At 38.3% G+C, this 13276-nt stretch overlaps 1 protein-coding gene across 2 annotated transcripts in view; it reads left to right on the top strand.

The window, feature by feature from the left end:
* The window catches only part of Nkain3 (sodium/potassium transporting ATPase interacting 3), a 684808-nt gene that overhangs the window by 313769 nt on the left and 357763 nt on the right, over positions 1-13276 (top strand). For both annotated transcript variants that reach the window (XM_037202467.1, XM_037202466.1), the window contains exon 2: positions 6267-6404. In XM_037202467.1, the coding sequence (XP_037058362.1) occupies positions 6267-6404 (138 nt within the window). The remainder of the gene's footprint in view (positions 1-6266; positions 6405-13276) is intronic.

The raw sequence follows: 13276 nt of genomic DNA, 5'->3' as shown, positions 1-13276 counted from the left end.
TCATATGTGACCACAATCTGAATAGGCCATATCTATGTGCACAGAAACTGTGAGTCACCCTTATGGAGCTTGAAAGTCTTTTGGGTTGTTAATGGATAGACAATTTTCAAGCAAAGGAGGAAGGATTGGTGAAGCTGGGGGTGCCAAAGACTTGTCCTGTATCAAGAAACATTCTCTAGTAACCCACAGCTTCTTTGAAACAGGCTGAGAGATGATTTCACTAATAACGATATTAATTTCAGCCTTTAAATCTTTCCTTAAAGGGAAATTTAATCCTATTTAATCCTTTGTGGTCACAGAATACTTACCTCCATGAATTCCTAAGTAAAAGTTGCCTCCCTGCTTGGGAGTAGCAGTTGTAGAATGTGCTTTAAATTCGTTCTTTTGGGAGGATATGGTTGGTTCAATGCTTACTTGTGACTCTGGCAAGTGGGACCCTATTTCAGTATTGTCATCGTATCTATCTTCATTGAGCAAGGGGACTATTCAATGAGAGTGGGCCTATAAAAGCCCTCTCTCTCTTCTAAATCCTACTCACAAATGCTGTCAGATTTTTTTTAAATGCTAACATTTAGAGGGGTACAATTAAATTCAACAAAATGAGATAAAAATAAACAAGTCAAGGATAACTTTAATTTGATTTTATAGCCCTCAAGTATTTTCTTTAATAAAATAAAAAAAAGAAAGAAAGGAAGGAAGGAAGGAAAAATGATCTTTCTTCTGTGCTCTTATCTGGATGTAATCTTATGCAAGAACCCAGGCTAGAAAAATGCCCAGAGACCTGCTGGTATTTTGGAGGTTTTACAACTCTTTATCTGAGTGCAATTGATTTTCATAGTTATGAATGATATTATAAGAAATTATTCAGGATACTAGGTGAAGGATTAATGGCAATGTGTGAGTCTATACGACACTAGAACTTGGTGTCTTTTATTAAAATTTGGATTGCTTTTAATTTTTAACTGGGGACAGAAGCATACTAGCTTTTAATCATACTATATTCAGCTCTCCTGTTATTGCCTACCTTAATGTTCACTTAGAAATGATTCACTTGGGCTTTGTTAATTTGGGGAGGGCTAGTGATGAGTCCTTGGCTTTGCTTCCCTGAAGGGTCTTACTGCCTTTAAGCCTGCTTGACTTCTCCCCTTTACTTAATTTTCAGTCTTTCACAAGTCTCATTCCCTCTCTTCTCTGCTGTGGCTTTTGACCTTTCTGAGTGTCCTGATCACCTCCTACCTCCTGCTGCTCCTACCCTTCATTCTGCTGCTCTCCCATAGATTGGGTTGATTTTGTTTATGGTAGTTTACAAAAGTGGTGACTGGCTGTCCTTGCTCTACAGAGGCACAACCTGTTTCCAAAGTGCTGGGTTTTTTTTGTTTTTGTTTTTGTTTTTTTTTTTTTTTTGGTTTTTCGAGACAGGGTTTCTCTGTGTAGCTTTGTGCCTTTCCTGGAACTCACTTGGTAGCCCAGGCTGGCCTCGAACTCACAAAGATCCTCCTGCCTCTGCCTCCCGAGTGCTGGGATTAAAGGCGTGCGCCACCACCGCCCGGCCTAAAGTGCTGTTTTAACATGATGATGTGCATGTAATGAAAAGAACCCCTGATTGTAGCACTGTACAATTTCCATTTTGTAAATATTTTCATCCTGGTGAACACTAAGCTCCCAATTTGATACCAGGAGTTGAGTAACCACATTGGGCAAGAAATTAACATGGTTTATATTGCCAGCAAGAAACTGAGGCTCCATCATACCACTGATAGTGGTGCTTCTAAAGTTTATCTATACATTTGCCAAGATAAAAAAGTGAGTTGTGTATTATTTCATTTCATTGGTGACTATGAATCATTACTGTCATGTCCTAGGTACTTCAATAGATTATAACATTCAGAGAGATAATTTTTGTTGGGAAACTAAAGAACTAGATAGTTAAAGACATTACTTAAAATTAAAAGAACCATGGCCATCCCATCACCAGAGTAGGTCAGTTCCTGCCGTCTCTCGTCCATTGCCAGCAGTCTTTTCTGGCAGTATCTTTGTGGATCTCCGTGGGCCTCCCTAGCTCTCTGCTTCCTCCCCTTCTCATGTGGTCTTCATTTACCATGGTCTCCTATTCGTTGTTCTCCCTCTCTTTTCTTGATCCAGCTAGGATCTCCCACTCTCTTTCCCTCGACCGTCGCTCTTCATTGTTCCCACTCATGACCAGGCTGTTCATGTAGATCTCATCCATTTCTCCATGTCTTTTTTGGGGTCCCGTTTTCCAGGTAGCCTCACTGGTGATGTGAGTAGCAGTTCAGTCATCCTTGTTCCACATCTAGTATCTTCCTATGAGTGGGTACATACCATATTTGTCTTTCTGAGTCTGGGTCACCTCACTCAGGATGATTTTTTCTAGATCCATCCATTTGTCTGCAAACCGTATGATGTCATTGTTTTTCTCTGCTGAGTAGTATTCCATTGTGTATATGTGCCACAATTTCTTTATCCATTCTTCAGTTGAAGGCCAGACACCCTGTTAGTTGTGCCATAAACCCCATCCAAGGAAGGTCTGAGGAATCTGGATGCAGACATCCAGGGCTGGGCCCCTGGTGGAGCACTGGGAGTCTAATTAGTGAGAAAGAAGAGGGTTTATATGAGCGAGAATTGTTGAAGCCAGGGTTGGATAAAGCACAGGGACAAATAGCCAAACGAATGGAAGCACAGGATCTATGAACCAAAGGCTGAGGGGCCCCCAACTGCATCAGGCCCCCTGAACGGGTGAGACAGTCATTTGGCTTGATCTGTTTGGGAGGCAGCCGTGTGTTAGTGCCGGGTCCTGGGCTTGTTGCATGAGTTGACTGTTTGAATCGTGGGACATATGCAGGGACACTTGGCTCGGTCTGGGAGGGGGGGACTGGTCCTGGCTGGACTGAGTCTACCAGGTCGATCCCGGTCCTCGGGGGAGACCTTGATCTGGAGGAGGTGGGAATGGGGGGTGGGATGGGGGAAGGGGGAAGGGGGGCGAGAGTGGGAGAACAGGGGAATCTGTGGCTATTATGTTGAAATAAATGATGTTGTAAAATAAAAAAAAAAAAAAAAAAAAAAAAAAACTGCTCATTCAGCTTCCGCAGATGCTATGCTTTTCCCCCAATGCAATGACCTTGGCCCTGAGGAAGATGAGGACCTTCCCCCCCAAAAAAAAAGAAAAAAAAAAAAAAAAAAAAAAAAAAAAAAAAAAAAAAAAAAAATTAAAAGAACCATGGTATTTCTTTTTAATGTGCTTTCTGTTGTTGCTACAGTTGTTGATTTTAAACACACACAAATCTCAGTTTCACAGTAAACATAGTTGTCAGAGAAGTCCCATACTTTGTTCTTGATATAACCCTGCCCCTACTTTTCATTTGTCCATTTGAATATTTTGAGACAGGGTCTTACTATGCAGCCAAAGCTTACCTCAAACTTGCAACCCTCCAGCCTCGATCTCCTAAATGACAGAAATACAGAGATGCACTGCCACACTAACCTGTGCTTATTTTTGATGGCTTTTGTTTGTACCTTGATTTCAACCCATCTTGAATCCATTAGTTAAGTGCTCAGAAAATAAATGCTAATAGAGATAGAGCATCTTGAATGAAGGCAGCAGATTTCTAATAATTATCATTAATTTGGCTGCCTTCATTATGTCTTTTTTTCATATTATAAAAGAGAATAGTAACCATGTGTTATGGCAGAGAAACGAGTTTTTCTTTGTTTGAAAAGTTCACTTTAAAGGTTTCTGTGATGCATGACAGCTTTAAAATAGGGTTTCCGTTTCAGAATGAATTGCCTGTGGCTGCTCTTCAGGGCTGCTTTATTCTGTGCCTATTCGTCCTATTTGAACATAAAAACAGTGCATATTTATATGTCTGATAGGCCAATAAATAACATGCTGCTTCCTTTAGGGGAAAGTTTCCTGGGAACTAATTAGAGTCAGTAGCAGAGGAAAGCAGGGATTGAAAATATGTTTCAGCATCTTCCATTGCTCTGCTTATTCCGTACTTGGGCATTTGTGCATGCAGGAAGTGGTGACAACACATTTCACAGTTAGGACGCACCTGTGACATTCTGTGGCTGTGGTATGATTGTCGCTGAGCATCAGCTCTTCACTCTTCTCCTCCACAGCTTAAATTCCACTTACTAGATAGAGGACATTCTTTATGTACAAGGAAATTAAACTTATTCAGGCGTACACCTGCTGCATAAGTAGAGAAATACCTAGGGTGCTATTTGCATTTTAAAGATTCAGTTTCTACTGCTATCAATATGGCTAATTGCTGGATCATTTTATTAGAATTACTATTTTATCAAGGGAAATCTAGAGAAAGTCCTCCATTGTCTAAGATTATTGTCCAAACATGGCAGGTGGGACTATAAAATCTCTAGATTTAAAATACAAGAAGTACCATTTATACATGATAATGCTATTGCCAGTGTTCACTGGACTCTCGGAAATTCATTGTTTAATCATAAATCGTTTAAGTATGCAGTTTGACTCATTGGAGAATTGCTTTACAATGTAATTATATATAATGCAAGTACAATTTTCTATGGTATTTCTAAAATTGTTATGGTATCAAATTTTTATTAGAGTATTCAAAAAGAATTTTACCTAATTGGAACATTAGTATGTGATTTCACAAAGGTTCAAAGTACTATTTCATTCCAGTTTTATATTAGGATCTTAGTCTTAGTGTAACTAAATAACTAGGAATCATATCGAGAAAGTGTTTAGAGGGTATCACTACTGGAAGTCCAGTGAAGATAAAAGGAAGCAAGTAGATTCAGCATAATATATTAACTAATTTTCTGCCATTGTGATAAAATGCCTGAAAAAATCAACTAGAGGAAAAAGCTGTATTTTGCTCATAGCTTTGAATGTTATAATCCATGACCAATTGATTCTGCTGTCTCAAGCCTCTGATGTGGCTGAGCACTATGATGTTGAGCATATGCTAGAATAAAGCTGATCACATCAAGGCAACCAAGAACCAAAGAGGGGAGATAGATAAGGACAAAATGTATATTTCAAAATTATGACACCTAATGACCTACTTGCTCCAGCATGAACTCACCCTTGTAGTTCCCAAATAATCTGTTGTCATGAAATTAGTCCACTGTTAAGGTGGGGGCCCAATACCTACCAATTGCCCAACCTCTGACATTGTTGAATGGGCATCAAGCTTTCAACACATGAGTTTCAGGGGCATTCTTCCTACAGAAACCATATTTGTTTACATATAATTCAAACAGAAAGATAAGGGTTTATTTTGCTTTCTTTTAATTCAATACCAGTTGTTTCATTGCAAACCTGAAGTTACTGTTATTGTTCTTAAGTATGTTGTGCTAAGCTAATCACTTGTTTGAAGATAATGATATATTTAAGGCATATTCTATGCCTGGATTTTTTCTGTAGACAATAATTTAAAAAGTATGTGTATCATATCTAAATCATGAGATGAGATTGGTTTTTAAAATCTATACTTGAAGTCAGAATATTCAAAGTTATTTTACAATATGCTCTGAGGAAAGCTACATTAAACAGTTCATTAAATAGGTCCTAGTGATGAAGTCTGATGATGTAGACCAGTATTAGACTTCTTGTCTAGCATACACGACTGTGGCAAGCTTCCTTGGATCGCCTGCCCCCAAATTATGACATGGAGACATTATTATGAATGTCTTAGCTTAGGTTTGTTTCTAGCTACCTATTTTTTAAATTAAATTAACCCATTTCTATTACTTTACATGCTGCCCTGAGAATCGTTTACCTCATCCACATACTGTTCATCCGGCTTTCCTAATTCCTTCATGTCTGTCTGTCTGGCAGTCCTGCCTATCCCTCCCCTGTCTAGCTATTGGCCATTTAGATTTTTATTAGATTAATTAGGTTTCTTAGGCAGTCAAGGTGAAACAGCAACACATCTTTACATAGTTAACCAATTATTCTACAACACAAACAAATGAAACACATCTTTACATAGTTAAACAAATGTTCTGTTCCACACATGCAACCATCTCAGCTTGATCACCAGCACCACATAAAAGAAAGGAAGAAGAAAAGAAAGAGGGGGAGGAAGAAAAAAAACAAAGATGGGGAGAGAAATTAACTAAGGAAGAAAGAAAGAAAGCTAGAAACAAAAATTCGAAAAGTATGATTGGAATTGAATATGCAGATTTCTGTAACTGGGAGTAAAAGATGAAGATAATAAGTCTGGATTAGCCACTAATGTACTATTTTTGTTTTGTTGCAGCTTTCAGCCCTAGAGAGGCAAATCTTTGACTTCCTTGGCTTCCAGTGGGCACCCATTCTTGGAAATTTCCTGCACATAATAGTTGTCATACTGGGTTTATTTGGAACCATTCAGTATAGGCCACGTTACATCATGGTGGTAAGTGTTATTATCATGTCTCTTCATATAAACACTATGAAGTTACTATAAGAAAATGAATAAAATAATTTGTAAGCCCCTTTGATATGACATGTTATTGTTGTTCTACCTCTGAAATGCTTGATTGTGCAAATAAATGTCAATCTGTGGAACAGACAATGCAAAGAATGCCTCACCCAGAGCAAAGCCATGTCTGTTAAGTCTGAGATGACCGCATCATTCATGGCATAACTGAATTCAAAGTTCACAATTTAAGACAGGCTTTGTTAGAGTAGAAGGCTGGATGATACACTTGATGCTATGATGAGATGCAAGGTATATGCATTGTCTGACATTGTATTCAGGTACCATTACCTGTCAGTGAAGCCCCAGGAACCTTAGGAAGCAAACCTATCTAGCACAATGGTTTGATCACTGAATACAATAACACAAAATTTTAATTAATATAGGGTAATGTGACTGCATGAACACAATAATGTTTAGTATATTCTCATATTTTTGTTTCCTGTTTGTTAAAATTGAATCACTTGTCAAGGAACACTTCAAGCACTTGTCCATCTCTCAAGGTATGCCATGCATGGTCAGCCTGTTCTGTGGTAGGCACTTGAGGTGCACACAGTAGCCTACATGTAATTGACGGCATTCAGAACACTTATTTGTCTTTTCTATAAAAATAAGACAGAAATATAGGTTACTTATATAGGAGATTTATGGGAAGTAATGAATTATAATAATGAAAGTAGTTATAAATAGGAGTAGCATCCTCTAGGATGGCCATCAGGCCTACAAATAGAAAATATTCTGTGAAATTTTGGGAGTGAAGAACATTTGATGTCCCTCACTTTGCTGTAGGGCTAAGCAATTCCTGTTCTACTTTTGACTATCATCTGAGCTACTATGTGATTTACTGGAAAGAGATGCCCTAGATATGAAATAAAGCATAAAATGCCTTAGTGTCTTCATAATATCAAGTTATTATTGAACTTTAAATAGAAGTAGTCTCAGGTGACTTTATTTTTTGCTATTGTTCTTTTATTAAGGCTCCAAATACTAGATGGTTAGAAAGTCAAGGGTGTATACAGAATGAGGTTGTGGGTATGTTTAGAGACATTGTTAGTACTATGCCTTTTCCCCATAACCACTGCTGGGTTGAAGTTTCTTCTGTCTTTCCCCTCTATATGGAGATGCCTGTGTGCTTCCAGCTTTTGTTTTTCACATGAGTTGTTTGCACTTTCTTAAATTGTTAACTAAATCCTATTATGAGCTCCATAGGAGGTCGAGGTCAAGCATCTCCTTGATCAAGCCCAAGTTCATTCTCACAATCACTCCCATCTTCTCCTCCTTCCATTTTCATTTCCTCTCCTTTTAACTTCCTTCTTTCTTTCCACCTTCTCTCCTAACTACCTTCATTCTTTTATCCACTCATTCATTCATTCAAAATGTCTGTCATTTGCTTTCAACTAAAAGTCTGACATCATGTTATATGTGGAGCATAAGTAACACAGACTTGGCCTCCCTTCCTCTCACAGTCCAGAAGGTGCCTTTACTTTCAGACATTGTATTATGTATGGAACATAAGTAACATAGTATTGATCCTCCTTTCATCTCCAAGTCCAGAATGGGGCTGTCTTTAGCTTTCAGATTCAGGTTTCCTCCTGCTGCCACTAAAAAGCTGTTTCCTCTTGAGTCACTCACATGATTTGTAACTTAACCATTTTCCATCTTTAAAAAAAAAAAAACACTAGAATTAATTGCAGATCACTAGTTGTAGGTTCAGGAGAGAGTATCCACTAAAAATAAATAAATAAGTAAACAAATAAACTTAGAAACAGTTGACTCGTGTGTCATAAAGCAAAGGAATGCTAGCACACAGTTTCAGTAGCATAGTAATCTTCCTGAGCAGTAACCTGTACTCTTCATGAAAAGAACGTTTCTGAACAGATACCTTGTGCTTGTGATCCTTTATGCATTTGTCTCACATGGGAAGCATCTTAGCTTCTTTTCCTATGACAAAATACACTGACAAAAGCAACTTAGGGGATGGAGAGTTTTCTTGAGCTCACAGTTTCATGTTACCATCTATCATTGCTGGCAAGTCAAGGTGACAAGAACCAGAAGTAGCAACATCCATAGTCTAGAGCAGGGAACAGTCCATTAGGACAGGCATGTGCTCAGCCCACTTTCTCCTTTTTATAGGGTCTAGGACCAAAACCCAGGGATGGGGCTGGCCACTTTTAGGCTGAGTCTTTTCACATTGATTTATGTGATCAAGACAGCCACCAACAGACAGGGCCACAGGCTAGCTAATATAGATAAAACCCCACTGAAACTCTCTTCCCAGTTGATTCTACATTATGCCAAGTGGACAATTAAAACAGTATCACAGGCAATTTGTAGCCATGCTGAAATTTGGATTCCCTCATAGGCAATGCGATTGGCTGGGAAACAGGGCAGGACTAGTTATACCAAGGACCATTTAAGGTTTAGGATCTGGTGATGAAACTCCAGGAAGCTACCAAGAGGAGTGGAACCAATACACATCTGCTTTTTCTGATCCATGCGGAGTTTCCTGAGCAAGTCACTTCACCATCCCATCGAGCCAGCCCTTCCTTACCTATAAACTAAGGACACTAAAACAGAATTCACAGGGTTCTTGGAAAGATTAAGTCAAGTGAAGCATTTGTCATGGCGGTCTTGCGTTCCCATCAGTTTCTTGCTTTCTTTTTCCCACTCCCTAGGAGTCTGGTAAGATTGTAAATAAAATGAAAAAACATGAATGACACACCGCATTAAAAGAGACAATGATAAGAACAAAAACATGAAGTATTTGACTTGTAGGTGTTTATATTTAATGATTTTAGAAGGTCTGAATCTTCTTTTTCCTTAACTGAAAGTTACAAGGAAGGCAGGAAAGCAAAAGAAAAGAAACCAGAAATAGAAGCGATGCAAGTAACTCCCAAGGGAACCTTGTGAACGCATGTGGTGTGAGAGCGAGAAAACGGAATACGTGTGCACAGAAGCTCCATTGCACTCAGTGTTCTCAAAGATTCTGCCTAATAAATGAGATTTGCATGTGAACAAATTATAAATCATGCTCCTGACACAGAAGCAAAGAGTAGAGTGATCAATCATTAAACTGTATGGAAAGATATGTGCCCAAGGAAATGCTGAGCTGAGCCCCAAATACCAGGCAGAGGGGAAGAGGCTGGAGAGGCAGGCAGGAGCTGAGGGCACTTAAAATAAGATACCCCATCACTGGCTGTTCCAAGTCTCTTCCCCTGGCTTAAATATTTGCCAGGCCACTGCCCAGATGTTCTCACTCCATTTTCACAGCATTTCACCTTGGGAACCCTAGATTCTACTCCCTCAACCTCCTTCCTTTGGTGGGAAGCTCCTGGAAAGATGGAGCACTTCTAAATAAATAATTTTCTAGTCACCCAGCCCTACTGAAGCATAATATTCTCTGAATGTTTGATGTATGGGTGGCTTTGAACTTGTAGATATCCTGTGATGATTCCAGCGCAGAATTCCTTTCAACTCCTTCTTCCCTGAGGATTCCCACAGCAGGTCTCAGCTCCCAGGCACTTCTACGGGGAGCCTGACCCTTCCAGACCCTCATTGGACATCTCATGACACACTGAAGTCCTTTTTTTTTTTTATCCCATACCATGGTTGTACCACAGTTGCAGTTTAACATTTAAATTGCAAGAGGTTTTATCTTGAAGTCACATCTGCATTTCTTTGTGTCTCCATCCTTTTATGTGCCAATTACACTTAATCCACTTCAGACTAACAAATGCTTTGGAGTACAAGGTACATGCTAAGTGCTTGCTCAGAAACTAATAAAATATGATATCTGCTGCTGCAACAGTTTAATGGAGCTTAAAGTATAGCAACACATGGCAGTTAAGTTACTGCCATTTCTGACAATAGATGGAACTTGCCATACTTGACCTCAAAGAATTAATCACCCTTATAAAAATGATTTAGCTAAATGGCTAAGCAGATGTTCTCCAGTATCTACCATCAAACTTGCATATAGAGTGTGAATTTTAAACTGGAGAAAATGGTTTCTTTGCTTTCCTGTGCCTTTTGCCTCTTGATTACCTCTGGTGTTTTCTATGGGCCATGTACTGTTCTGCCTACTCGGGGACACATTCTGAGCCTTCCACTCTTGGAAATTTCATAATCCTTCAGCTAATCTGTCACTTGGTAAAAAGCCTGCTCTATACGGGTCACCTGGTCAGGACTAAGTACCTAGTCCTGACCATGAGCACAAATTCTGCTCACTTCCTACTTTGCCCTTCCTAATTATCACAGCCTCTGAATTTCACATTGTATTCAGCATGTGCTCTTGAAAGCAGACTTGTAGCCACTCGCTGCTGCATTCTACCTCAAGCTTAACTTTAGATGAAGAAATAGTAAATGAATGTAAGGTTTTTAGGTGGAGTGACTTTATTTCATCACTGGCTGTAAAGCCTTGGAACATTGATTTGATTTTAAAATTGCCATATTTACTTCCTCTGTTTCATAGATTGGTTTTAATAGTCAAATATATGTGGCAGGTTTGGCTTGGACTTACCTAGACCAAATCTTGATACATGGTTAATTGTTACTATTCATTACTTTCTTTATTTTTGCCTCCATTCTGCCTTACTTGCTAATAAGGTACAGGGATGGCAGGTTTCCCTTTAGGTTCTTCTCACCAAAATGATAAATTCCAGGAGAAAGCAGAAGAATAGAAAAGCAAAGAGTCTATCCCATTTGTTTCATAGCATATTGTGAGCAAATGCTGGGGTAGATTCATACATATACGGAAGAATGACTGGCCAAATTGTCTTAGTAAGCATAATTCATATTAAAGACTAATACTCAATGGTAGAAATGCAGACTGGAAAACTTATCAAGTGTTTATTTCAAGTACCACATGCTGAAATATCCTCATAAGATGAGGAAATGTTTAGAAAACCACGCAAACCAATGCTCTCATTGTCTGTGGGAATAGGACTTAAAATATGTGTGCAGAATTTAAGGAAACACGGGAAAGATTATGCACAGTTAATTTTAACATGGAGAAGTCAAATCATTTATACTTTAATTCTATCTAATCTACATAGATATACAAGCCTGTTGCCATGCTTCATACTAACCAAAAGATATTTGTCAAAAATAGAAGGCCATCTCACACTAAATATCATGAGAACTAATTTGTTAATTAAAACAACCCACTTCAAAAACAAGGCAGAATAGATAGCCAGTCTCTAAGGTGATGACCTAGTATTTCTGACTAGGTAAATGCCCATCCATGGATTGGTCTTGTTAAGGTTCTCTGCTGCATGTCTGTGGCCCATGCAGTCTCTCAGCTGCACTTTGAAGTGCATTGTTTATATTCCACACAAACCAAAATTCAATAATGCAGTCATTGTTTTCAACCAGCACTGTATTAGAAGGAACTTTCCATCTCCCCCCACCAAAAAAATAATCTGTCATGTTCCTACCACATGTGGCATATCTATTACAAAATACAAAAAAAAAAAAAAAAAAAAAAAAAAAAAACCTGTCATTCCCAAAACATTATGTTACAGAATTTATATAAATGAACCAAATTTTAATAAACTGGTCATTTGATTAATTTGTCATCTGATGAGGTGAAAAATTTAGTGAAGAGTCAATTTACAGATATAGTCCCTTTCCTGAGATGGTTTACAATAAAGCCTACCAAATTAAGCATGCTAACTCTCGAGCAGGCTGCCAGGTTTCATAGGACAACTCTGACACTCAATAGGGAACCAAGAAATGATCCATTCTTCAGGGTTTTAATATGGTAACTTGAGTGATGGGCCCCTTGGAAAGTGCCTCGTGCAATACTAGGAACACAGGAAGTGTCATAATGACCTTTGTTACAGTCAAATGTGTAGAATTAGGCAGTTGCCATCATGTCTGTGAAAGGTCAGGAACAGAATCTATAATACAACTTGCAGGAGATCTTTCATTCTCTTCAGGTACTGTTTATGCTGGAATTTTTGAAAAGGCTTTGCTTAATTTTACCTTTGTTATATGGTGGATATTCTCAGTACTTGGGGATTTAGAGTTGAGCTGTAATGACTAAGAATTACACTGTTTTTCTTGGGATGAAGTCCCATGATAGAGAGCTTGCCTATGGTCTGCAAGGGCCTGTTTTAGTTCCCAGTATAGGAAAAACAACAACAACAAAAACCTTCTGCCATGGCGTATGTAGACTTGCTTCAGTTGATGTCCTTTCCTTAACCATTGTCGCTGAAGTTTTCCTCCTGACTTGATGTTCAGATTGTCTCCCTGATCTGAGACACTATTAATTAATTCAGAGTGTACATCATCATGCTGGGTGCCCTCTGATTAGCAGAACATCTATATTTCTTGTATTTGTGATGTATAAAAATGTTTAAGGATATAGATAAGCTCTTTTCAATATCCATGGGTATAGTGCATGGTTCAGAAAAGTGTGTTTGAATGCCTTTGGTAATAAATAGCTAAAATCATCTAAACCATCATGACTTATCATAGATTGTGTGATCTCTTTAATATGTGTTAATGTAAATTCAGTGACTATGGCGCTTTACATAATTTTATCTTGTTTTGAAAAAGCAAAACACTCTCAGAAAAGAATAATGTTACCTCAAATATATTCACCCAGTTTACACACCTACATGAGATCATGTTTAAATCCTTTGAGATCATAAATAGCAAAGGCACAGTAAATTGAATCTTACAGATAAACACTTTTACTAAACATTTGATAGGATTATGGTTTTTAATGTAGTACCTAAAGTTCATATTTCTGTTATTTGACACAGATAGAATCACATATAGAAAATAATTTTAAAATGTTTTAA

This window comes from Peromyscus leucopus, chromosome 2 (genome assembly GCF_004664715.2).
Source record: "Peromyscus leucopus breed LL Stock chromosome 2, UCI_PerLeu_2.1, whole genome shotgun sequence".
In the NCBI taxonomy this organism is placed as follows: Eukaryota; Metazoa; Chordata; class Mammalia; order Rodentia; family Cricetidae; genus Peromyscus; species Peromyscus leucopus.
The sequence above is the reverse complement of the archived record's forward strand: the minus strand, read 5'-3'. Positions and strand labels throughout refer to the sequence as shown.